Source organism: Trachurus japonicus, chromosome 16 (genome assembly GCF_045865225.1).
Source record: "Trachurus japonicus isolate A0001 chromosome 16, Traja_1.0".
NCBI classification, from domain to species: domain Eukaryota; kingdom Metazoa; phylum Chordata; class Actinopteri; order Carangiformes; family Carangidae; genus Trachurus; species Trachurus japonicus.
Genome location: NC_140922.1, coordinates 3,798,685 through 3,820,932, shown reverse-complemented (window position 1 = coordinate 3,820,932; position 22,248 = coordinate 3,798,685). Strand labels below are relative to the sequence as shown.

The window sequence follows — 22,248 nt, the reverse complement described above, 5'->3', positions numbered from 1 at the left end:
GCTTCCTTTGGTCACTGCCGCAGAACAGGCCAAACATCGGAAAGATAATTTGCTATCAAACAGCAGGATGATCCGGCAAGAAAAACACAACAACAAAAACTTGCCCTTACCTTGGAAAGGATGTTGCTTCTCTTTCTTCTGGGAAGTCTTGCAAGCTCTGAGGTACGCCTCCCAGGCATTTAAACGTGGATGTGATACCAAAGCCAGAGACGGGGTGGAGAAATCAGGCAGGCAGAGACAGTGGAAGGAAGGGCAGGCGCACTTTTGTCCATCCCGTGTGCAAATACAAATGTGACGGAACCACGCGTGTTAAGTGCTTAAACGTAACCTTTACATCCGTTGGACCACGCGGTCGATCAGCAGACGAAAGCTTCGGCCCAGCGGTTCCATGGTGTAATGGTTAGCACTCTGGACTCTGAATCCAGCGATCCGAGTTCAAATCTCGGTGGGACCTGACTGTTTGGAAGCCGCCCGTTACGAAGGCCGCCTCTTCTCTGCCGTCGCAATTCAGCCCTCTTTCGCCTGTCGACACCCCCCTGCTTTTCTTCATGTTAAATGTAAGTTTAACATTGCCTTGTGACTGACTTTGCAGGTGATGTCATTCCCTGCTTTGGCTCACACGTGACGGGCTCAGGGCCATTTTCTCAGTCAGGATGGCCGAGCGGTCTAAGGCGCTGCGTTCAGGTCGCAGTCTCCCCTGGAGGCGTGGGTTCGAATCCCACTTCTGACAGCCTGTGCTTTTCCCACATCTTGATCCCTGTGAGGTGATGTGCTGTGCAATTTCCAGGTGTTTGCAGCGGCCAGGAATCGAACCCAGGCCTCCCGCGCGGCAGGCCAGGACCACTAAGGTGCTGCGTTCAGGTCGCAGTCTACCCTGGCGGAGTGGGTTCGAATCCCACTTCTGACGGCCTGTGCTTTTCCCACATCTTGATCCCTGTGAGGTGCTGTGCTTTTGGTGTGCGTGAGTGACGGTACACGTTGTTGAGGTTTTAGGCAGCCAGAAGCAAGGAAAAAGACTATCATTTTGCTGCTCTTTGTTGCATCGGTGCATCACCACCGTGTCGTTGTCAATAAACGGCCAAACGCCCGAAAAAGATATTGTGCGATCGACCACTAGGATGATATGGTAATGTGGAGTGGGTTGAGCTGTGGGGATTCAAACCCAGGCAAAGGAAAAGGCTCTTTGCATTGGCCGGGAATCGAACCCGGGCCTCCCGCGTGGCAGGCGAGAATTCTACCACTGAACCACCAATGCTTACGTGGCCCCCATTCCTACCACTTTGCCGCCACGGCCCACAGACACCCCATGAACCGGCTTTTACGGGCTCATGTTCCTTTCTTCCAAACAGATACCACTCACCTGGGAAAGGATGATGCTTTTCTTTCTTCCAGGATGTCGTGAAGGCTACGAGGTACGCGCCCCAGCCAGGCATTTAAACATGGATGTCATACCGAAGCAAACAAATCTCCTGCCTGCCAAAGCAGCGCACTGTCCTGACGAACTGTCAAGGACCTTACATTAACTGGCCACAACCGCTTGAATAGCAAAACCGACTCAGAGGAATAATAGGAAATCAAGACGGTCCGACGACGGTCGTTTACACGTGGTCTCAGGTGATTCCAACAACTCTTAACGCCTGTCCAAGCTACAATCAGAAGTGCAAACAAACCCGCAGAGAACGGTGGGCTTTTTCACGACCCCACACTTGGATAACCAGGAACAGGGTGACTGAGAATCTCTCAGAGCCAGCCATTAGGGACACAGTGCAAACCGTGCTAGACAAAAGCTATCCACTGCCCCGTGTGAGGCTCGAACTCACGACCTTCAGATTATGAGACTGACGCGCTGCCTACTGCGCCAACGAGGCCCGCATGGCAGAGTGGGAGGATGAGTAAAATCAGGACGAACTCTCAATGTGACCCACACGCAAAACACGGGCCGCTCCTCAGTCAAGAGTGGGGCTGCCGCAGCTCTGGACATAAGCCCACCTAGCGTGTGTTACTGGAGGCCTGTCATGTCACGCGCCACTGACAGAGAACGGCAGAGTGAGGATTTTTGTCCAGAGCCAGGGCAAACTTACCACTCAGTATCAAGCTGTGACTACGGCTTCTTTTGGTCTGTGCACGGTTAAGCAAGAGCCAGGAATCGAACCCAGGCCTCCCGCGCGGGAGGCGAGAACTCCACCACTGATACACTGCCTCAGCTCTTTTCTTGGCCATCCAACAAGGGTCCTCTGAACGGGGCCAATCTACTCTAGCTGTGTGACGGTAGCTGGCTACCTAATCACTAAGTATCAAGCTGTGACTAAGGCTTCCTTTGGTCACTGCCGCAGAACAGGCCAAACATCGGAAAGATAATTTGCTATCAAACAGCAGGATGATCCGGCAAGAAAAACACAACAACAAAAACTTGCCCTTACCTTGGAAAGGATGTTGCTTCTCTTTCTTCTGGGAAGTCTTGCAAGCTCCGAGGTACGCCTCCCAGGCATTTAAACGTGGATGTGATACCAAAGCCAGAGACGGGGTGGAGAAATCAGGCAGGCAGAGACAGTGGAAGGAAGGGCAGGCGCACTTTTGTCCGTCCCGTGTGCAAATACAAATGTGACGGAACCACGCGTGTTAAGTGCTTAAACGTAACCTTTACATCCGGTTGGACCACGCGGTCGATCAGCAGACGAAAGCTTCGGCCCAGCGGTTCCATGGTGTAATGGTTAGCACTCTGGACTCTGAATCCAGCGATCCGAGTTCAAATCTCGGTGGGACCTGACGGTTTGGAAGCCGCCCGTTACGAAGGCCGCCTCTTCTCTGCCGTCGCAATTCAGCCCTCTTTCGCCAGTACCTGGGAATTACCTGTCGACACCCCCCTGCTTTTCTTCATGTTAAATGTAAGTTTAACATTGCCTTGTGACTGACTTTGCAGGTGATGTCATTCCCTGCTTTGGCTCACACGTGACGGGCTCAGGGCCATTTTCTCAGTCAGGATGGCCGAGCGGTCTAAGGCGCTGCGTTCAGGTCGCAGTCTCCCCTGGAGGCGTGGGTTTGAATCCCACTTCTGACAGCCTGTGCTTTTCCCACATCTTGATCCCTGTGAGGTGATGTGCTGTGCAATTTCCAGGTGTTTGCAGCGGCCAGGAATCGAACCCAGGCCTCCCGCGCGGCAGGCCAGAACCACTAAGGTGCTGCGTTCAGGTCGCAGTCTACCCTGGCGGAGTGGGTTCGAATCCCACTTCTGACGGCCTGTGCTTTTCCCACATCTTGATCCCTGTGAGGTGCTGTGCTTTTGGTGTGCGTGAGTGACGGTACACGTTGTTGAGGTTTTAGGCAGCCAGAAGCAAGGAAAAAGACTATCATTTTGCTGCTCTTTGTTGCATCGGTGCATCACCACCGTGTCGTTGTCAATAAACGGCCAAACGCCCGAAAAAGATATTGTGCGATCGACCACTAGGATGATATGGTAATGTGGAGTGGGTTGAGCTGTTGGGGATTCAAACCCAGGCAAAGGAAAAGGCTCTTTGCATTGGCCGGGATTCGAACCCGGGCCTCCCGCGCGGAGGCCGGGAATTGTTTAGCTAAAATCCCTAAACCGTTTCTCATTCATTCTCTATGGTAGTGCTAAACCACTACGGATGTAATATATTTTTGGCCGCTACGCCCCGGTGGCGCTGTTCCCAATCACTTACATTGTTTTCTATGAGCTGTCATTCATTCTACGCTGACTTCTGTTGGAGACCAGTCGAGCCCACAGACACAGCCGAGAATTTCACTTCGTGTACATTTATCAAAGGTAAGATGATGTTTTTTAATATATAAATTTAACACTACAGTCCGAGTTTACTGTCATATCACCGGGTTTATGTTCCGCGCTCATTCAAACTTTATACTGTTCGCTATTCATTCATTCACTCGGTACGATTTGTCTCTGTCAAACGGGTTTTGTGTAAATACGGACTGAACTATGAATTAACTTAGTATTGTTTTTTGATAATATACATGTGTGATAAAGTTAACGTTATGATATTGCCGTGACAGCGCCGTACGATACCGATCTGTCACCGGTTAACGTTAGCCCGCTTCTTTTTTCTTTCCCCCGGTAATTCATAAAAAGGCGCTCGTAGTAAAAAGGCGCTCGTAGTAAAACGCCGCGCAGAATAAACAATGAAACATGATGGTTTTATATTTTCTTGTGTACAGTTGTTGTTGTTGATGACGGTAAATCGTCTTGTCAGTAAAGTTATGGGCGTGTCTTGACGTTAGCTCAGCTTTATTCCTGTCGTCATTGGTTCGAAGTTTACTATGAGACTACGGTGAAGTTATGCGTCAATTCATGAATGAATATGAACTTTTTTTTTTTTCACATTTCACTTTACATCTGAATAGTATCGATGTTGACAGGTCATTCATATAATAGTGTACACAGCTTGTATGATAACTCGTTTGGTAGTTACTGACAAAGTCTGACTACATTATTGTTAAAATAAAATTTTCCGCCATATTTCCACTCTCTCACACACACGTTTATTCTTTTAACCTCTTCATTAATACACACTGAAACAGGTTACACACACTAGTAGTTCTCCACTTCTCCTGTAACTGTCACCCTCCCCCCTCCTGTATCCCAATGTGTGAATTCACACACACACACACACACACACACACACACACACACACACACACACACACACACACACACACACACACACACACACACACACACAGGGTCATGACCTGTTTTGAAGTTCAGAGATCAAAGAGAATGTACTGCAGCAACATCTTAAAAGGCCAGGTTGTTAAATGAATAGAATAACAAAATAAATGTGATGCAAAACAAACCTGAAATGTCATAACTTTAAATGTAAAATAAACTTTAGATTCTGTTTTTCTTTTATGGCAGATCGCAATGCAGATGTCTTTTTTCCCTGGGAGACTCAGTGTTGTGTTCCGCAAGGGACCACTTGGGTTTCTCCTCCAGGATCCATCTGCTGAAGCCAGGCGGATCAAGGACGACCCCACTCTGCAGGACAAGTCTGCACCCACGAGGGAGGACCAGGTGCGGCAGAACGCTCTGGCTCTCGTCCGTCAGAGAGGAGGCGATGCCTCTGACATGACGGAGGTGCTTGGAGACTACATCCTGCAGTTTGGCAAGTACAAGGGGAAGTCCTTCAGGTGGCTCTTGATGAACGACATCGGGTACACAGTGTACCTCATCAAGCACGTCCAGAAGGAGGAGGCCATGGGAATCTCCACGACCGAGGGGCATAGCAAGGACAGCCTGAGATCTTTCGTCCACTATGCTCTCGGTTTTACTGAGATCCAGTCCCTTCTGGCGTATGAGGCCAAGGAAGTGGGTGTTGCAGCAGGCTCAGTGGAGGACGACCAGCTCGTTGGCTTTGGCACCCGGGCCAAGAGCACCTGGAAGGAGGTGTGGGACAGCAGGGCTGATGGCTACGCCAACTTCATCCTGGGGAGGAACTGCGCCCCAGGGACACGCATGGCCAAGCTGCAGCAGTACCTGAGGAAGAGGCAACAGTCTGCTGCTGCTTCCACAGGTGCCTCAAGTGCCCCAGCCAATCCCACAGGTAAGTTCTTTTATTCATATTTTGTACATAATATAAAGTTAGTGGTGGTTAGTTGTCTGGCCAGAAATAGTGCTTTAAATCTGTATCATCTATATCTATATAGAAATATACTTTACATGTAACAAATTACAGCTTCTTTTAATGCAAACTGAATCTTGTTTTATACTTCTGTACAACAAAGTGATGGATGAAGATACTGAGTTGGAGAGAGCGATGCTGAGCATAACACCCTCCAAGCTTCAGGTGCAGAGCTGTAAGTACACTTTTTTCTACACTAAATGTCATAATTGATGATGGTTATGTTTTGTATCTGATGTCTCCTCTATTTATTTCTCTGTGTGTAACCAGGTGATGTGCCAGTAGCAGCAGCTACCACACCAGGAGTGCCGTCAGGAGCAAAGACAGGTTCTTAAATTCACGGTTTCAGGACTGGAGTACAATTCTTTGACATGATGAAATGCCCTCCAAACCTGAGCCTGTTTTTAACTATTATGTTTGTGTTCTGGCCACGTTCTGGCCCCGTTCCTTTAATAATACGGCCCTATGCTGGAGTTGTGTTAACTGTCCTATGGACTATGAATTGATGCCTGCCACCATGAACTGATTTCAACAGCATAGATGGTAAGTATACACCGTTGTTCTCCATGCATGTTGTTTTAAAACAAATGAAGCAGTCTTGTCTGCTAACACTTGCATGCTTGTTCGTTGAGTCATACTGCTCCTCCCACTTAGGTTAGTGAGTAGTGTCGTCTGATTTGTTGCCTGCCATGTAATTAATCAATTTAACTTTGTGAAGTTATGAGAAGTGGGAGTAGCAAGTTTATGGCTGTTTGAGTTCCTACTAACACCAACACCTGATGACATTGTGAACTCTGAATATAAGTGATTAATTTGTTTTTCTTTTGTAGTTCCATCTGCTGCTGCATCTGCTCCCCCTCCTGATACAACTACTAAACTGCAGGCATCTCCAGCTCATGGTAAAAACACAGAAATCCAGTCCATGTAAACAAATCATGTGTTAACTTGAGTTAAATATGACATATTAAATATGATTATAATTGTTTTGTTTTTTATATTTAACTCTCCTGTAGCTCCAGCCTCATCAGGAGCTCAGAGGAAGACACCTGTGCCCCTCCCACCACAGTTGGCGTTCCTCTTGAAGGAGACTGCAGGTCCAACAGAGGAGGAGAGGACTGAGTCAACTGCAGGTCAGTTCACATTGTAGTATACAGCTGACATTTAACGACATATCTGCTAATTGCATGAAGCATTTCATTCACTTTAGCCAACATGTTGCCATGTTTATATCCTGTACAAATGCATAACAGAAAGATTATATTTTTTCAGGACCCAGCACAAGTCCTGCTCTCACTGCTGCGCGCAAAGTCCTGACTTTTGAGGACAAAGCTGAAAACGGTAAGAGAGTGTGTAGAAACCCCCTCTGCAACTCTGCTATAATCATTTCATTTTATCAAAGCTTTTCACACTAACTATAATGATTTTTCTACTGTTTGTCTCCTTGTTTTATCCAGTCCCTCCAGCACAGCTCCCTGTCCCTGTTACTCTGCTTGGGCCTGAGCAGTACACGGTCACCTGGAGCTGTTCCCGGCAGCAGAGGCTGTGGATGAAGACTGAGCTGCAGGATCTCGGACTGTGGCCAGGGTCACGCCCAGTTCGTCACCCAGGAAACAGCATTTCACTGTGGCGTCTTCCTCCGCAGCCGGAGCTCATTGACACAGTGGCTGACCTCCCATCTCCCAACTTCTTCCAACTGCACCCCTTCTTTATCTGGAAGCCCGAGAGTGACATCATGGTCAGGCTGAGGAACAATTACACCCTGCCTTGCCTCCATGACTGCCGTCATCCTCGGGTGGTCTCTGCTGGCGTGGGCAGGCCCCGGGTGATTGTTGGCACCAGTGGCCAGTATTACATCTTCTCCTCTCGACTCTGCTGCAAGGACTGTCGGAGGATCTGGTCTGCTGACAGTCCCCGGTGGCTGGAGAAACTGCCCAAGCGCTTCACCAACCTCCTGCCTGCATTCCTGACCTACAAGAAGGCCATCTGCAAGTCTGTGATGGATGAGCTGAGGCGCACTGGCAAGTCCCCCACAGACATGGCAAACCAGGTGAACGAGCTCATGCACCTCAAGTATGAGCGAGCTCACCTGGCGTACCTGCACGCCATCGAGAGTGTCAGGGATGCTGAGGCTGGGGTGTATGGGCAGAAGACCATGGCGCAGTTCCTGAGGAAGGAGAACACACCACAGGCTTTCGGGTCATACGAGGATCCAGATGGCTGGTGTGGGGTCTCTGTGTCGGCCCACTACCTGACTGACTGCCTGCTGGATGAGTTCAGACGTCAGGAGCCGGCCATGTCCAAACTCCTCCAGGGAACTTTTGGACAGGTCTTCAGATCTGACCACACCAGGAAAGTGGCGCGGAAGGTAACGCTGGCGTCCGGCGTTATGTCCAGTTACGCCGTGATGAACGAGAACTGGCTCATTGCTTCCTGGGTGATGGTTCAGTCTGAGGCTGAGAAGTCCTTGGAGTCGATGTACCAGGGACTGCAGAAGAGGTACATCGACGCCGCAGTGGAAAAGGCAGGCTACCACTGGATGGACAGGTGAGAACAGCCATGTTGTCTTTTCACTGATATACAATTAACAGAAATTGTTTCTTTCATTAATCTAAATTGCACTCCGTCTTGCTTTCTTTGGTGTGTAGGGATTGCTGTGCTCCGTTTAGGATCCCAGACTCTGCTCCTGGGGAACATCTCCACTGGGACGCCTGGAAGACCACCCCCTCCATTGTTGCTGAGGCCACCTCTGGACCGCTGGCAAACTCATGTGCATCACGCTCGTGTTACAACAGCAACATCGTTGTGAAGCTGGACTTGTTCCACTGCATGAGACGTTTTACCCGAGAGTGCACCTCTGAGCATCACCCTCTGTTCAGCACTTTCTGCCAGCTCCTCTCAGCTGCCTTCTCTGTGGTGGACCAGGATGACCTGAAGAAGCTCCGGGCTGCTTATGAGTTCTGCGGCATCCAGCCACCCAACCCCACCAAGCAGCACATCCGCGAGCACTGCAGGACCAAAGTGCCCCAGCCCATGGAGCTGCTGGACAGAGTGGAGAAAGTGCTGCAACATTTCCACGTGGCAACGGACCCCAACAACGTCCCCCTCTTCAAGGCATCCATGCTGAAGACGTGGCGCATCCAGCGCGTCCACGTTCTCCGTGGTTGCCTGAGTGACCCTGAGCTCAAAGAGGGCATCATGTACAGGTACGGCGGCACCCTGCAGCTCAACCACGTACCTGGGGAAGGTGCAGCAGTCCCCCTCTGGATCCCTGTCAGAGGAACATCACAGCAGGAGGGGTTCCACTGCCACCAGGCTCACTGGGTCACTGGGACCCAAGTCTCCCCTGAGCTGTTCCAGGCCCAGGGCATGACAGGGGTGGCGCGCTGGAACTACCAGCGGCTGGTGGACCTGAAGCAGCCCGGTGTCATCCTCCCTGCTGTCTTCGACCCAGCGCTGATTGCTGAGCTGAACTCTGCCTCCCAGAGTGTGACAGGCCAGCAGAAGTACCCAGCTCTCTGCCTCTCTGACAGGGACACTGGAGAGAGGTTCGGTCTTGAGTACAGAGAGCCAGGCTGTCGACCGGTGCCTCTGGACTGGGACAAACACCGGACACAGAAAAGAGACAGAACTGTTTCTCCTCCACCTCTGTCCCCTGTGCCGACACCCTCTCCTGTCAAAGGCCAAGCCCCAGACACAGCACCCTCCTCCAGCCAGACACTGTCCTCTGGCCTGACATTCCCTCCGCCTGTCGGTCCTGTCCTCTCTGCTGGCGTGCTGCTGAAGCACGAAATGCCAGCAGAAGATAAGGATCATCCAGCAGCACAGGGTAAATTGACATAATTCTTTGTGTATAAAAGTTTGGGTTATGTTTTAATGTAATAACATGATTAACTGAGGATGTCCTATTGCTTTATTATGTTCTAGAAATGTCACAGGCCCTGCCACTGCCGCTGAGGTCATCGCCACGGAGTGCACGCACCGGTCCCATCAAGACAGGTGGGCGTGTGTTTGTGCTGGACCACACACGCTGGACTCCACCGATGAAGGCTGCCATCGATGGCTTGCTGCAGAAGCATCGTGGAGAGGAGGACATGCTGCGGCGTGTGGATCAGGAGTACGCAGACATGGTCCATCAGTCTGCCTCCGATCCCAATAGCTTGCTGCACCCCACAACCAGGCTGCACATATCGCGGTATGTGAAGCACCTGGCAAAACTGCTGAACACCAGCTCCTCCCTGAACACGAGCCAGGAGAAACTCCTGCAGACTCAGCAGCTGTGGCACGCTCTGTCGGAGGGGAGTGAGACTGCCAGTGTGCCAGTGGTCACTCTGAAGCCAGCTGTTGTGAATCCACCTGCTCTCTCCACACCTCTGTCTCAAGACTCTATTGAGAAGATTGTGGAGAGCATATTGGAGAAGCAACAGAGGCAGCAGCAGCAGCAACAACAGCAGCAGGAGCAGAAGAAGAGGCAGACAAAGACCTGTCTCGCCTGCGGACAGCCGAAGTCCCGTTATGAGGGTGACGGGTCATCGGTGCACTTTTTTTTCCAGCAGGGGCCTATCCGCTATTTCTACTGCTCCAAGAAAGTGCACCAGGTCTACGCTGCTGATGGACTCTCTGACTCCAGAATGCCCTTTGAAGAGTTCCAGGGGACAGAGTTCTTCCAAAGGGAGCTGGAAGCTGCCAGAAAACGGGCTGAGGAGAGAGCAGACAAGAAGAGGAAAAGGCCGGAGTCTGAGAAAGGAGGCCGCCTCTGCAGATTCTGCCACTTGGAGGTGAAACAGGGACCAAACAGCCCCCACATCCACACCTGCTTCCCTGGAGTGGCAGGGAAATACATTTATTGCCCCTCCAAGGTGTTCTCTCTCTACAAGGAGAAGGGCATGGCCAAGGAGATGACCTGGGGGGAGTTTCAGGCCTGTCCTTTCTATGAGGTAGAGAAGCAGAGATGGGTGGAGGACAGAAAAAAGTGATGTACAGTATATGTTGTAAATATGTATGTAAATGTTGTACATAGTTTGTGATGTTGAATAGAGAGAACCAAGTTATTGTTTTGTATGTTTACATGTTCTCTCTATGCACTGTATCATACTGTACATATATATAGTAGATGTAAATATAATCATTTGTAAATATCTATCTATCTACTGTATCATAATGTACATATATATATATAGTAGATGTAAATATAATCATTTGTAAATATGTAAATATCTATCTATCTATCTATCTATCTATCTATCTATCTATCTATCTATCTATCTATCTATCTATCTATCTATCTATCTATCTATCTATCTATCTATCTATCTACTGTATCATAATGTACATATATATAGTAGATGTAAATATAATAATTTGTAAATATCTATCTATCTATCTATCTATCTATCTATCTACTATATCTACAGTATTGCACATATTGTTCTTTTGGCTGCTACTTTGTATGCCAAAACAACAACAAAGTGTGTAAGTGAACTTACAGTAAAACAGTGCACAAAGTTTGAAATATTTTGTCATACACATGTATATAGTTGTCTTGACCTTTAATATTCCACGTTTCATCTTTATGTAGCCTACATCTGTTGCAGTCCAAAATCATATTCTTGTTTTCCAGTATTCTTTCATGTTGATACATTGTAAATATTAAAACTGTCAATATGATCAACATGTTAATTGTTCTGCCTAATTACTTTATTTTTTTCATACCTCAATATCTCAGAGTAAAATTTAATTCTGTAGTCTAAAATACTTAGAAAAGAAAAGTAGGACTCTCACAACTATTACTATTACTACTACCGTCAGTATGTTTTGAAAAGTCCATGGTATTAGTACAGACCCTGTATTAGACCCACTGCAGTTTGCATACAGGTAAGGATGGAGTAAAGATGATGTCTTATCTATCTACTGTATCTACAGTATTACACATATTGTTCTTTTGGCTGCTACTTTGTATCTTTGTACAAAGTAGCAGCCAAAACAACAGCAAAGTGTGTAGTGAACTTAAAACAGTAGGATGTACACTTTCCAATAAGATGATATTATAATAATTAAATAATGGTGCATTTCCAAATCTAATCAAACATTTCTCAAGCGTTTTCAAAGAGTTTACAGTCATTTAGAATGAAATTTGATGAAGCTCCACTCGGGATTCGAACACGGGTCTGTGTGGAGTTTGAAAAAAAGAAAAAAAGTTGGCTGTTTCTCCGTTACGGGAATTCACAGCTGGCCCCCGCGTGGCAGGCGAGAATTCTACCACTGAACCACCAATGCTTACGTGGCCCCCATTCCTACCACTTTGCCGCCACGGCCCACAGACACCCCATGAACCGGCTTTTACGGGCTCATGTTCCTTTCTTCCAAACAGATACCACTCACCTGGGAAAGGATGATGCTTTTCTTTCTTCCAGGATGTCGTGAAGGCTACGAGGTACGCGCCCCAGCCAGGCATTTAAACATGGATGTCATACCGAAGCAAACAAATCTCCTGCCTGCCAAAGCAGCGCACTGTCCTGACGAACTGTCAAGGACCTTACATTAACTGGCCACAACCGCTTGAATAGCAAAACCGACTCAGAGGAATAATAGGAAATCAAGACGGTCCGACGACGGTCGTTTACACGTGGTCTCAGGTGATTCCAACAACTCTTAACGCCTGTCCAAGCTACAATCAGAAGTGCAAACAAACCCGCAGAGAACGGTGGGCTTTTTCACGACCCCACACTTGGATAACCAGGAACAGGGTGACTGAGAATCTCTCAGAGCCAGCCATTAGGGACACAGTGCAAACCGCGCTAGACAAAAGCTATCCACTGCCCCGTGTGAGGCTCGAACTCACGACCTTCAGATTATGAGACTGACGCGCTGCCTACTGCGCCAACGAGGCCCGAGTGGGAGGATGAGTAAAATCAGGACGAACTCTCAATGTGACCCACACGCAAAACACGGGCCGCTCCTCAGTCAAGAGTGGGGCTGCCGCAGCTCTGGACATAAGCCCACCTAGCATGTGTTACTGGAGGCCTGTCATGTCACGCGCCACTGACAGAGAACGGCAAAGTGAGGATTTTTGTCCAGAGCCAGGGCAAACTTACCACTCAGTATCAAGCTGTGACTACGGCTTCTTTTGGTCTGTGCACGGTTAAGCAAGAGCCAGGAATCGAACCCAGGCCTCCCGCGCGGGAGGCGAGAACTCCACCACTGATACACTGCCTCAGCTCTTTTCTTGGCCATCCAACAAGGGTCCTCTGAACGGGGCCAATCTACTCTAGCTGTGTGACGGTAGCTGGCTACCTAATCACTAAGTATCAAGCTGTGACTAAGGCTTCCTTTGGTCACTGCCGCAGAACAGGCCAAACATCGGAAAGATAATTTGCTATCAAACAGCAGGATGATCCGGCAAGAAAAACACAACAACAAAAACTTGCCCTTACCTTGGAAAGGATGTTGCTTCTCTTTCTTCTGGGAAGTCTTGCAAGCTCCGAGGTACGCCTCCCAGGCATTTAAACGTGGATGTGATACCAAAGCCAGAGACGGGGTGGAGAAATCAGGCAGGCAGAGACAGTGGAAGGAAGGGCAGGCGCACTTTTGTCCGTCCCGTGTGCAAATACAAATGTGACGGAACCACGCGTGTTAAGTGCTTAAACGTAACCTTTACATCCGGTTGGACCACGCGGTCGATCAGCAGACGAAAGCTTCGGCCCAGCGGTTCCATGGTGTAATGGTTAGCACTCTGGACTCTGAATCCAGCGATCCGAGTTCAAATCTCGGTGGGACCTGACTGTTTGGAAGCCGCCCGTTACGAAGGCCGCCTCTTCTCTGCCGTCGCAATTCAGCCCTCTTTCGCCAGTACCTGGGAATTACCTGTCGACACCCCCCTGCTTTTCTTCATGTTAAATGTAAGTTTAACATTGCCTTGTGACTGACTTTGCAGGTGATGTCATTCCCTGCTTTGGCTCACACGTGACGGGCTCAGGGCCATTTTCTCAGTCAGGATGGCCGAGCGGTCTAAGGCGCTGCGTTCAGGTCGCAGTCTCCCCTGGAGGCGTGGGTTTGAATCCCACTTCTGACAGCCTGTGCTTTTCCCACATCTTGATCCCTGTGAGGTGATGTGCTGTGCAATTTCCAGGTGTTTGCAGCGGCCAGGAATCGAACCCAGGCCTCCCGCGCGGCAGGCCAGAACCACTAAGGTGCTGCGTTCAGGTCGCAGTCTACCCTGGCGGAGTGGGTTCGAATCCCACTTCTGACGGCCTGTGCTTTTCCCACATCTTGATCCCTGTGAGGTGCTGTGCTTTTGGTGTGCGTGAGTGACGGTACACGTTGTTGAGGTTTTAGGCAGCCAGAAGCAAGGAAAAAGACTATCATTTTGCTGCTCTTTGTTGCATCGGTGCATCACCACCGTGTCGTTGTCAATAAACGGCCAAACGCCCGAAAAAGATATTGTGCGATCGACCACTAGGATGATATGGTAATGTGGAGTGGGTTGAGCTGTTGGGGATTCAAACCCAGGCAAAGGAAAAGGCTCTTTGCATTGGCCGGGAATCGAACCCGGGCCTCCCGCGTGGCAGGCGAGAATTCTACCACTGAACCACCAATGCTTACGTGGCCCCCATTCCTACCACTTTGCCGCCACGGCCCACAGACACCCCATGAACCGGCTTTTACGGGCTCATGTTCCTTTCTTCCAAACAGATACCACTCACCTGGGAAAGGATGATGCTTTTCTTTCTTCCAGGATGTCGTGAAGGCTACGAGGTACGCGCCCCAGCCAGGCATTTAAACATGGATGTCATACCGAAGCAAACAAATCTCCTGCCTGCCAAAGCAGCGCACTGTCCTGACGAACTGTCAAGGACCTTACATTAACTGGCCACAACCACTTGAATAGCAAAACCGACTCAGAGGAATAATAGGAAATCAAGACGGTCCGACGACGGTCGTTTACACGTGGTCTCAGGTGATTCCAACAACTCTTAACGCCTGTCCAAGCTACAATCAGAAGTGCAAACAAACCCGCAGAGAACGGTGGGCTTTTTCACGACCCCACACTTGGATAACCAGGAACAGGGTGACTGAGAATCTCTCAGAGCCAGCCATTAGGGACACAGTGCAAACCGCGCTAGACAAAAGCTATCCACTGCCCCGTGTGAGGCTCGAACTCACGACCTTCAGATTATGAGACTGACGCGCTGCCTACTGCGCCAACGAGGCCCGCATGGCAGAGTGGGAGGATGAGTAAAATCAGGACGAACTCTCAATGTGACCCACACGCAAAACACGGGCCGCTCCTCAGTCAAGAGTGGGGCTGCCGCAGCTCTGGACATAAGCCCACCTAGCATGTGTTACTGGAGGCCTGTCATGTCACGCGCCACTGACAGAGAACGGCAGAGTGAGGATTTTTGTCCAGAGCCAGGGCAAACTTACCACTCAGTATCAAGCTGTGACTACGGCTTCTTTTGGTCTGTGCACGGTTAAGCAAGAGCCAGGAATCGAACCCAGGCCTCCCGCGCGGGAGGCGAGAACTCCACCACTGATACACTGCCTCAGCTCTTTTCTTGGCCATCCAACAAGGGTCCTCTGAACGGGGCCAATCTACTCTAGCTGTGTGACGGTAGCTGGCTACCTAATCACTAAGTATCAAGCTGTGACTAAGGCTTCCTTTGGTCACTGCCGCAGAACAGGCCAAACATCGGAAAGATAATTTGCTATCAAACAGCAGGATGATCCGGCAAGAAAAACACAACAACAAAAACTTGCCCTTACCTTGGAAAGGATGTTGCTTCTCTTTCTTCTGGGAAGTCTTGCAAGCTCCGAGGTACGCCTCCCAGGCATTTAAACGTGGATGTGATACCAAAGCCAGAGACGGGGTGGAGAAATCAGGCAGGCAGAGACAGTGGAAGGAAGGGCAGGCGCACTTTTGTCCATCCCGTGTGCAAATACAAATGTGACGGAACCACGCGTGTTAAGTGCTTAAACGTAACCTTTACATCCGGTTGGACCACGCGGTCGATCAGCAGACGAAAGCTTCGGCCCAGCGGTTCCATGGTGTAATGGTTAGCACTCTGGACTCTGAATCCAGCGATCCGAGTTCAAATCTCGGTGGGACCTGACTGTTTGGAAGCCGCCCGTTACGAAGGCCGCCTCTTCTCTGCCGTCGCAATTCAGCCCTCTTTCGCCTGTCGACACCCCCCTGCTTTTCTTCATGTTAAATGTAAGTTTAACATTGCCTTGTGACTGACTTTGCAGGTGATGTCATTCCCTGCTTTGGCTCACACGTGACGGGCTCAGGGCCATTTTCTCAGTCAGGATGGCCGAGCGGTCTAAGGCGCTGCGTTCAGGTCGCAGTCTCCCCTGGAGGCGTGGGTTCGAATCCCACTTCTGACAGCCTGTGCTTTTCCCACATCTTGATCCCTGTGAGGTGATGTGCTGTGCAATTTCCAGGTGTTTGCAGCGGCCAGGAATCGAACCCAGGCCTCCCGCGCGGCAGGCCAGGACCACTAAGGTGCTGCGTTCAGGTCGCAGTCTACCCTGGCGGAGTGGGTTCGAATCCCACTTCTGACGGCCTGTGCTTTTCCCACATCTTGATCCCTGTGAGGTGCTGTGCTTTTGGTGTGCGTGAGTGACGGTACACGTTGTTGAGGTTTTAGGCAGCCAGAAGCAAGGAAAAAGACTATCATTTTGCTGCTCTTTGTTGCATCGGTGCATCACCACCGTGTCGTTGTCAATAAACGGCCAAACGCCCGAAAAAGATATTGTGCGATCGACCACTAGGATGATATGGTAATGTGGAGTGGGTTGAGCTGTTGGGGATTCAAACCCAGGCAAAGGAAAAGGCTCTTTGCATTGGCCGGGAATCGAACCCGGGCCTCCCGCGTGGCAGGCGAGAATTCTACCACTGAACCACCAATGCTTACGTGGCCCCCATTCCTACCACTTTGCCGCCACGGCCCACAGACACCCCATGAACCGGCTTTTACGGGCTCATGTTCCTTTCTTCCAAACAGATACCACTCACCTGGGAAAGGATGTTGCTTTTCTTTCTTCCAGGATGTCGTGAAGGCTACGAGGTACGCGCCCCAGCCAGGCATTTAAACATGGATGTCATACCGAAGCAAACAAATCTCCTGCCTGCCAAAGCAGCGCACTGTCCTGACGAACTGTCAAGGACCTTACATTAACTGGCCACAACCGCTTGAATAGCAAAACCGACTCAGAGGAATAATAGGAAATCAAGACGGTCCGACGACGGTCGTTTACACGTGGTCTCAGGTGATTCCAACAACTCTTAACGCCTGTCCAAGCTACAATCAGAAGTGCAAACAAACCCGCAGAGAACGGTGGGCTTTTTCACGACCCCACACTTGGATAACCAGGAACAGGGTGACTGAGAATCTCTCAGAGCCAGCCATTAGGGACACAGTGCAAACCGTGCTAGACAAAAGCTATCCACTGCCCCGTGTGAGGCTCGAACTCACGACCTTCAGATTATGAGACTGACGCGCTGCCTACTGCGCCAACGAGGCCCGCATGGCAGAGTGGGAGGATGAGTAAAATCAGGACGAACTCTCAATGTGACCCACACGCAAAACACGGGCCGCTCCTCAGTCAAGAGTGGGGCTGCCGCAGCTCTGGACATAAGCCCACCTAGCGTGTGTTACTGGAGGCCTGTCATGTCACGCGCCACTGACAGAGAACGGCAGAGTGAGGATTTTTGTCCAGAGCCAGGGCAAACTTACCACTCAGTATCAAGCTGTGACTACGGCTTCTTTTGGTCTGTGCACGGTTAAGCAAGAGCCAGGAATCGAACCCAGGCCTCCCGCGCGGGAGGCGAGAACTCCACCACTGATACACTGCCTCAGCTCTTTTCTTGGCCATCCAACAAGGGTCCTCTGAACGGGGCCAATCTACTCTAGCTGTGTGACGGTAGCTGGCTACCTAATCACTAAGTATCAAGCTGTGACTAAGGCTTCCTTTGGTCACTGCCGCAGAACAGGCCAAACATCGGAAAGATAATTTGCTATCAAACAGCAGGATGATCCGGCAAGAAAAACACAACAACAAAAACTTGCCCTTACCTTGGAAAGGATGTTGCTTCTCTTTCTTCTGGGAAGTCTTGCAAGCTCCGAGGTACGCCTCCCAGGCATTTAAACGTGGATGTGATACCAAAGCCAGAGACGGGGTGGAGAAATCAGGCAGGCAGAGACAGTGGAAGGAAGGGCAGGCGCACTTTTGTCCGTCCCGTGTGCAAATACAAATGTGACGGAACCACGCGTGTTAAGTGCTTAAACGTAACCTTTACATCCGGTTGGACCACGCGGTCGATCAGCAGACGAAAGCTTCGGCCCAGCGGTTCCATGGTGTAATGGTTAGCACTCTGGACTCTGAATCCAGCGATCCGAGTTCAAATCTCGGTGGGACCTGACGGTTTGGAAGCCGCCCGTTACGAAGGCCGCCTCTTCTCTGCCGTCGCAATTCAGCCCTCTTTCGCCAGTACCTGGGAATTACCTGTCGACACCCCCCTGCTTTTCTTCATGTTAAATGTAAGTTTAACATTGCCTTGTGACTGACTTTGCAGGTGATGTCATTCCCTGCTTTGGCTCACACGTGACGGGCTCAGGGCCATTTTCTCAGTCAGGATGGCCGAGCGGTCTAAGGCGCTGCGTTCAGGTCGCAGTCTCCCCTGGAGGCGTGGGTTCGAATCCCACTTCTGACAGCCTGTGCTTTTCCCACATCTTGATCCCTGTGAGGTGATGTGCTGTGCAATTTCCAGGTGTTTGCAGCGGCCAGGAATCGAACCCAGGCCTCCCGCGCGGCAGGCCAGAACCACTAAGGTGCTGCGTTCAGGTCGCAGTCTACCCTGGCGGAGTGGGTTCGAATCCCACTTCTGACGGCCTGTGCTTTTCCCACATCTTGATCCCTGTGAGGTGCTGTGCTTTTGGTGTGCGTGAGTGACGGTACACGTTGTTGAGGTTTTAGGCAGCCAGAAGCAAGGAAAAAGACTATCATTTTGCTGCTCTTTGTTGCATCGGTGCATCACCACCGTGTCGTTGTCAATAAACGGCCAAACGCCCGAAAAAGATATTGTGCGATCGACCACTAGGATGATATGGTAATGTGGAGTGGGTTGAGCTGTTGGGGATTCAAACCCAGGCAAAGGAAAAGGCTCTTTGCATTGGCCGGGAATCGAACCCGGGCCTCCCGCGTGGCAGGCGAGAATTCTACCACTGAACCACCAATGCTTACGTGGCCCCCATTCCTACCACTTTGCCGCCACGGCCCACAGACACCCCATGAACCGGCTTTTACGGGCTCATGTTCCTTTCTTCCAAACAGATACCACTCACCTGGGAAAGGATGTTGCTTTTCTTTCTTCCAGGATGTCGTGAAGGCTACGAGGTACGCGCCCCAGCCAGGCATTTAAACATGGATGTCATACCGAAGCAAACAAATCTCCTGCCTGCCAAAGCAGCGCACTGTCCTGACGAACTGTCAAGGACCTTACATTAACTGGCCACAACCGCTTGAATAGCAAAACCGACTCAGAGGAATAATAGGAAATCAAGACGGTCCGACGACGGTCGTTTACACGTGGTCTCAGGTGATTCCAACAACTCTTAACGCCTGTCCAAGCTACAATCAGAAGTGCAAACAAACCCGCAGAGAACGGTGGGCTTTTTCACGACCCCACACTTGGATAACCAGGAACAGGGTGACTGAGAATCTCTCAGAGCCAGCCATTAGGGACACAGTGCAAACCGTGCTAGACAAAAGCTATCCACTGCCCCGTGTGAGGCTCGAACTCACGACCTTCAGATTATGAGACTGACGCGCTGCCTACTGCGCCAACGAGGCCCGCATGGCAGAGTGGGAGGATGAGTAAAATCAGGACGAACTCTCAATGTGACCCACACGCAAAACACGGGCCGCTCCTCAGTCAAGAGTGGGGCTGCCGCAGCTCTGGACATAAGCCCACCTAGCGTGTGTTACTGGAGGCCTGTCATGTCACGCGCCACTGACAGAGAACGGCAGAGTGAGGATTTTTGTCCAGAGCCAGGGCAAACTTACCACTCAGTATCAAGCTGTGACTACGGCTTCTTTTGGTCTGTGCACGGTTAAGCAAGAGCCAGGAATCGAACCCAGGCCTCCCGCGCGGGAGGCGAGAACTCCACCACTGATACACTGCCTCAGCTCTTTTCTTGGCCATCCAACAAGGGTCCTCTGAACGGGGCCAATCTACTCTAGCTGTGTGACGGTAGCTGGCTACCTAATCACTAAGTATCAAGCTGTGACTAAGGCTTCCTTTGGTCACTGCCGCAGAACAGGCCAAACATCGGAAAGATAATTTGCTATCAAACAGCAGGATGATCCGGCAAGAAAAACACAACAACAAAAACTTGCCCTTACCTTGGAAAGGATGTTGCTTCTCTTTCTTCTGGGAAGTCTTGCAAGCTCCGAGGTACGCCTCCCAGGCATTTAAACGTGGATGTGATACCAAAGCCAGAGACGGGGTGGAGAAATCAGGCAGGCAGAGACAGTGGAAGGAAGGGCAGGCGCACTTTTGTCCATCCCGTGTGCAAATACAAATGTGACGGAACCACGCGTGTTAAGTGCTTAAACGTAACCTTTACATCCGGTTGGACCACGCGGTCGATCAGCAGACGAAAGCTTCGGCCCAGCGGTTCCATGGTGTAATGGTTAGCACTCTGGACTCTGAATCCAGCGATCCGAGTTCAAATCTCGGTGGGACCTGACTGTTTGGAAGCCGCCCGTTACGAAGGCCGCCTCTTCTCTGCCGTCGCAATTCAGCCCTCTTTCGCCTGTCGACACCCCCCTGCTTTTCTTCATGTTAAATGTAAGTTTAACATTGCCTTGTGACTGACTTTGCAGGTGATGTCATTCCCTGCTTTGGCTCACACGTGACGGGCTCAGGGCCATTTTCTCAGTCAGGATGGCCGAGCGGTCTAAGGCGCTGCGTTCAGGTCGCAGTCTCCCCTGGAGGCGTGGGTTCGAATCCCACTTCTGACAGCCTGTGCTTTTCCCACATCTTGATCCCTGTGAGGTGATGTGCTGTGCAATTTCCAGGTGTTTGCAGCGGCCAGGAATCGAACCCAGGCCTCCCGCGCGGCAGGCCAGGACCACTAAGGTGCTGCGTTCAGGTCGCAGTCTACCCTGGCGGAGTGGGTTCGAATCCCACTTCTGACGGCTTGTGCTTTTCCCACATCTTGATCCCTGTGAGGTGCTGTGCTTTTGGTGTGCGTGAGTGACGGTACACGTTGTTGAGGTTTTAGGCAGCCAGAAGCAAGGAAAAAGACTATCATTTTGCTGCTCTTTGTTGCATCGGTGCATCACCACCGTGTCGTTGTCAATAAACGGCCAAACGCCCGAAAAAGATATTGTGCGATCGACCACTAGGATGATATGGTAATGTGGAGTGGGTTGAGCTGTTGGGGATTCAAACCCAGGCAAAGGAAAAGGCTCTTTGCATTGGCCGGGAATCGAACCCGGGCCTCCCGCGTGGCAGGCGAGAATTCTACCACTGAACCACCAATGCTTACGTGGCCCCCATTCCTACCACTTTGCCGCCACGGCCCACAGACACCCCATGAACCGGCTTTTACGGGCTCATGTTCCTTTCTTCCAAACAGATACCACTCACCTGGGAAAGGATGTTGCTTTTCTTTCTTCCAGGATGTCGTGAAGGCTACGAGGTACGCGCCCCAGCCAGGCATTTAAACATGGATGTCATACCGAAGCAAACAAATCTCCTGCCTGCCAAAGCAGCGCACTGTCCTGACGAACTGTCAAGGACCTTACATTAACTGGCCACAACCGCTTGAATAGCAAAACCGACTCAGAGGAATAATAGGAAATCAAGACGGTCCGACGACGGTCGTTTACACGTGGTCTCAGGTGATTCCAACAACTCTTAACGCCTGTCCAAGCTACAATCAGAAGTGCAAACAAACCCGCAGAGAACGGTGGGCTTTTTCACGACCCCACACTTGGATAACCAGGAACAGGGTGACTGAGAATCTCTCAGAGCCAGCCATTAGGGACACAGTGCAAACCGTGCTAGACAAAAGCTATCCACTGCCCCGTGTGAGGCTCGAACTCACGACCTTCAGATTATGAGACTGACGCGCTGCCTACTGCGCCAACGAGGCCCGCATGGCAGAGTGGGAGGATGAGTAAAATCAGGACGAACTCTCAATGTGACCCACACGCAAAACACGGGCCGCTCCTCAGTCAAGAGTGGGGCTGCCGCAGCTCTGGACATAAGCCCACCTAGCGTGTGTTACTGGAGGCCTGTCATGTCACGCGCCACTGACAGAGAACGGCAGAGTGAGGATTTTTGTCCAGAGCCAGGGCAAACTTACCACTCAGTATCAAGCTGTGACTACGGCTTCTTTTGGTCTGTGCACGGTTAAGCAAGAGCCAGGAATCGAACCCAGGCCTCCCGCGCGGGAGGCGAGAACTCCACCACTGATACACTGCCTCAGCTCTTTTCTTGGCCATCCAACAAGGGTCCTCTGAACGGGGAGCATACGTCAGTCCGACGGCCCCAAAATCCGACGGCCCACCTCTCCGACTACCCATT

At 50.7% G+C, this 22,248-nt stretch overlaps 2 protein-coding genes and 23 non-coding genes across 25 annotated transcripts; 14 read left to right on the top strand and 11 right to left on the bottom strand.

The window, feature by feature from the left end:
* The first annotated feature begins 382 nt into the window (after positions 1–382).
* On the top strand, positions 383–454 carry trnaq-cug (transfer RNA glutamine (anticodon CUG)). Its single transcript has one exon. It is a non-coding gene; the product is annotated as a tRNA-Gln (tRNA).
* A 193-nt stretch (positions 455–647) lies between these two features.
* Positions 648–730, top strand: trnal-cag (transfer RNA leucine (anticodon CAG)). The gene has a single exon. It is a non-coding gene; the product is annotated as a tRNA-Leu (tRNA).
* A 454-nt stretch (positions 731–1,184) lies between these two features.
* Positions 1,185–1,255, bottom strand: trnag-gcc (transfer RNA glycine (anticodon GCC)). The gene has a single exon. It is a non-coding gene; the product is annotated as a tRNA-Gly (tRNA).
* Positions 1,256–1,795: 540 nt separating this feature from the next.
* On the bottom strand, positions 1,796–1,868 carry trnam-cau (transfer RNA methionine (anticodon CAU)). The gene has a single exon. It is a non-coding gene; the product is annotated as a tRNA-Met (tRNA).
* Positions 1,869–2,693: 825 nt separating this feature from the next.
* Positions 2,694–2,765, top strand: trnaq-cug (transfer RNA glutamine (anticodon CUG)). The gene has a single exon. It is a non-coding gene; the product is annotated as a tRNA-Gln (tRNA).
* A 210-nt stretch (positions 2,766–2,975) lies between these two features.
* Positions 2,976–3,058, top strand: trnal-cag (transfer RNA leucine (anticodon CAG)). The gene has a single exon. It is a non-coding gene; the product is annotated as a tRNA-Leu (tRNA).
* Positions 3,059–4,897: 1,839 nt separating this feature from the next.
* LOC146971495 (uncharacterized) lies at positions 4,898–7,211 on the top strand. Its single transcript, XM_085802368.1, has 6 exons — positions 4,898–5,576; positions 5,925–5,981; positions 6,485–6,553; positions 6,668–6,784; positions 6,924–6,992; positions 7,159–7,211. The coding sequence occupies exons 1-6, from the start codon at positions 4,898–4,900 to the stop codon at positions 7,209–7,211; spliced, it is 1,044 nt and encodes a 347-aa protein (XP_085658494.1).
* Positions 7,212–7,382: 171 nt separating this feature from the next.
* LOC146971494 (uncharacterized) lies at positions 7,383–10,627 on the top strand. The gene is made up of 3 exons (XM_085803288.1): positions 7,383–8,198; positions 8,300–9,480; positions 9,579–10,627. Exons 1-3 carry the CDS (start codon positions 7,387–7,389, stop codon positions 10,625–10,627), a joined length of 3,042 nt encoding a protein of 1,013 aa, XP_085659414.1. The 5' UTR covers positions 7,383–7,386.
* A 1,840-nt stretch (positions 10,628–12,467) lies between these two features.
* On the bottom strand, positions 12,468–12,540 carry trnam-cau (transfer RNA methionine (anticodon CAU)). The gene has a single exon. It is a non-coding gene; the product is annotated as a tRNA-Met (tRNA).
* Positions 12,541–13,357: 817 nt separating this feature from the next.
* On the top strand, positions 13,358–13,429 carry trnaq-cug (transfer RNA glutamine (anticodon CUG)). The gene has a single exon. It is a non-coding gene; the product is annotated as a tRNA-Gln (tRNA).
* A 210-nt stretch (positions 13,430–13,639) lies between these two features.
* trnal-cag (transfer RNA leucine (anticodon CAG)) lies at positions 13,640–13,722 on the top strand. The gene has a single exon. It is a non-coding gene; the product is annotated as a tRNA-Leu (tRNA).
* Positions 13,723–14,177: 455 nt separating this feature from the next.
* Positions 14,178–14,248, bottom strand: trnag-gcc (transfer RNA glycine (anticodon GCC)). The gene has a single exon. It is a non-coding gene; the product is annotated as a tRNA-Gly (tRNA).
* Positions 14,249–14,788: 540 nt separating this feature from the next.
* Positions 14,789–14,861, bottom strand: trnam-cau (transfer RNA methionine (anticodon CAU)). The gene has a single exon. It is a non-coding gene; the product is annotated as a tRNA-Met (tRNA).
* An 825-nt stretch (positions 14,862–15,686) lies between these two features.
* On the top strand, positions 15,687–15,758 carry trnaq-cug (transfer RNA glutamine (anticodon CUG)). Its single transcript has one exon. It is a non-coding gene; the product is annotated as a tRNA-Gln (tRNA).
* Positions 15,759–15,951: 193 nt separating this feature from the next.
* trnal-cag (transfer RNA leucine (anticodon CAG)) lies at positions 15,952–16,034 on the top strand. The gene has a single exon. It is a non-coding gene; the product is annotated as a tRNA-Leu (tRNA).
* A 455-nt stretch (positions 16,035–16,489) lies between these two features.
* Positions 16,490–16,560, bottom strand: trnag-gcc (transfer RNA glycine (anticodon GCC)). Its single transcript has one exon. It is a non-coding gene; the product is annotated as a tRNA-Gly (tRNA).
* A 540-nt stretch (positions 16,561–17,100) lies between these two features.
* trnam-cau (transfer RNA methionine (anticodon CAU)) lies at positions 17,101–17,173 on the bottom strand. The gene has a single exon. It is a non-coding gene; the product is annotated as a tRNA-Met (tRNA).
* Positions 17,174–17,998: 825 nt separating this feature from the next.
* On the top strand, positions 17,999–18,070 carry trnaq-cug (transfer RNA glutamine (anticodon CUG)). The gene has a single exon. It is a non-coding gene; the product is annotated as a tRNA-Gln (tRNA).
* A 210-nt stretch (positions 18,071–18,280) lies between these two features.
* trnal-cag (transfer RNA leucine (anticodon CAG)) lies at positions 18,281–18,363 on the top strand. Its single transcript has one exon. It is a non-coding gene; the product is annotated as a tRNA-Leu (tRNA).
* Positions 18,364–18,818: 455 nt separating this feature from the next.
* On the bottom strand, positions 18,819–18,889 carry trnag-gcc (transfer RNA glycine (anticodon GCC)). Its single transcript has one exon. It is a non-coding gene; the product is annotated as a tRNA-Gly (tRNA).
* Positions 18,890–19,429: 540 nt separating this feature from the next.
* trnam-cau (transfer RNA methionine (anticodon CAU)) lies at positions 19,430–19,502 on the bottom strand. The gene has a single exon. It is a non-coding gene; the product is annotated as a tRNA-Met (tRNA).
* Positions 19,503–20,327: 825 nt separating this feature from the next.
* Positions 20,328–20,399, top strand: trnaq-cug (transfer RNA glutamine (anticodon CUG)). Its single transcript has one exon. It is a non-coding gene; the product is annotated as a tRNA-Gln (tRNA).
* Positions 20,400–20,592: 193 nt separating this feature from the next.
* trnal-cag (transfer RNA leucine (anticodon CAG)) lies at positions 20,593–20,675 on the top strand. Its single transcript has one exon. It is a non-coding gene; the product is annotated as a tRNA-Leu (tRNA).
* Positions 20,676–21,130: 455 nt separating this feature from the next.
* trnag-gcc (transfer RNA glycine (anticodon GCC)) lies at positions 21,131–21,201 on the bottom strand. Its single transcript has one exon. It is a non-coding gene; the product is annotated as a tRNA-Gly (tRNA).
* Positions 21,202–21,741: 540 nt separating this feature from the next.
* Positions 21,742–21,814, bottom strand: trnam-cau (transfer RNA methionine (anticodon CAU)). The gene has a single exon. It is a non-coding gene; the product is annotated as a tRNA-Met (tRNA).
* Between the last annotated feature and the right edge of the window lie 434 nt (positions 21,815–22,248).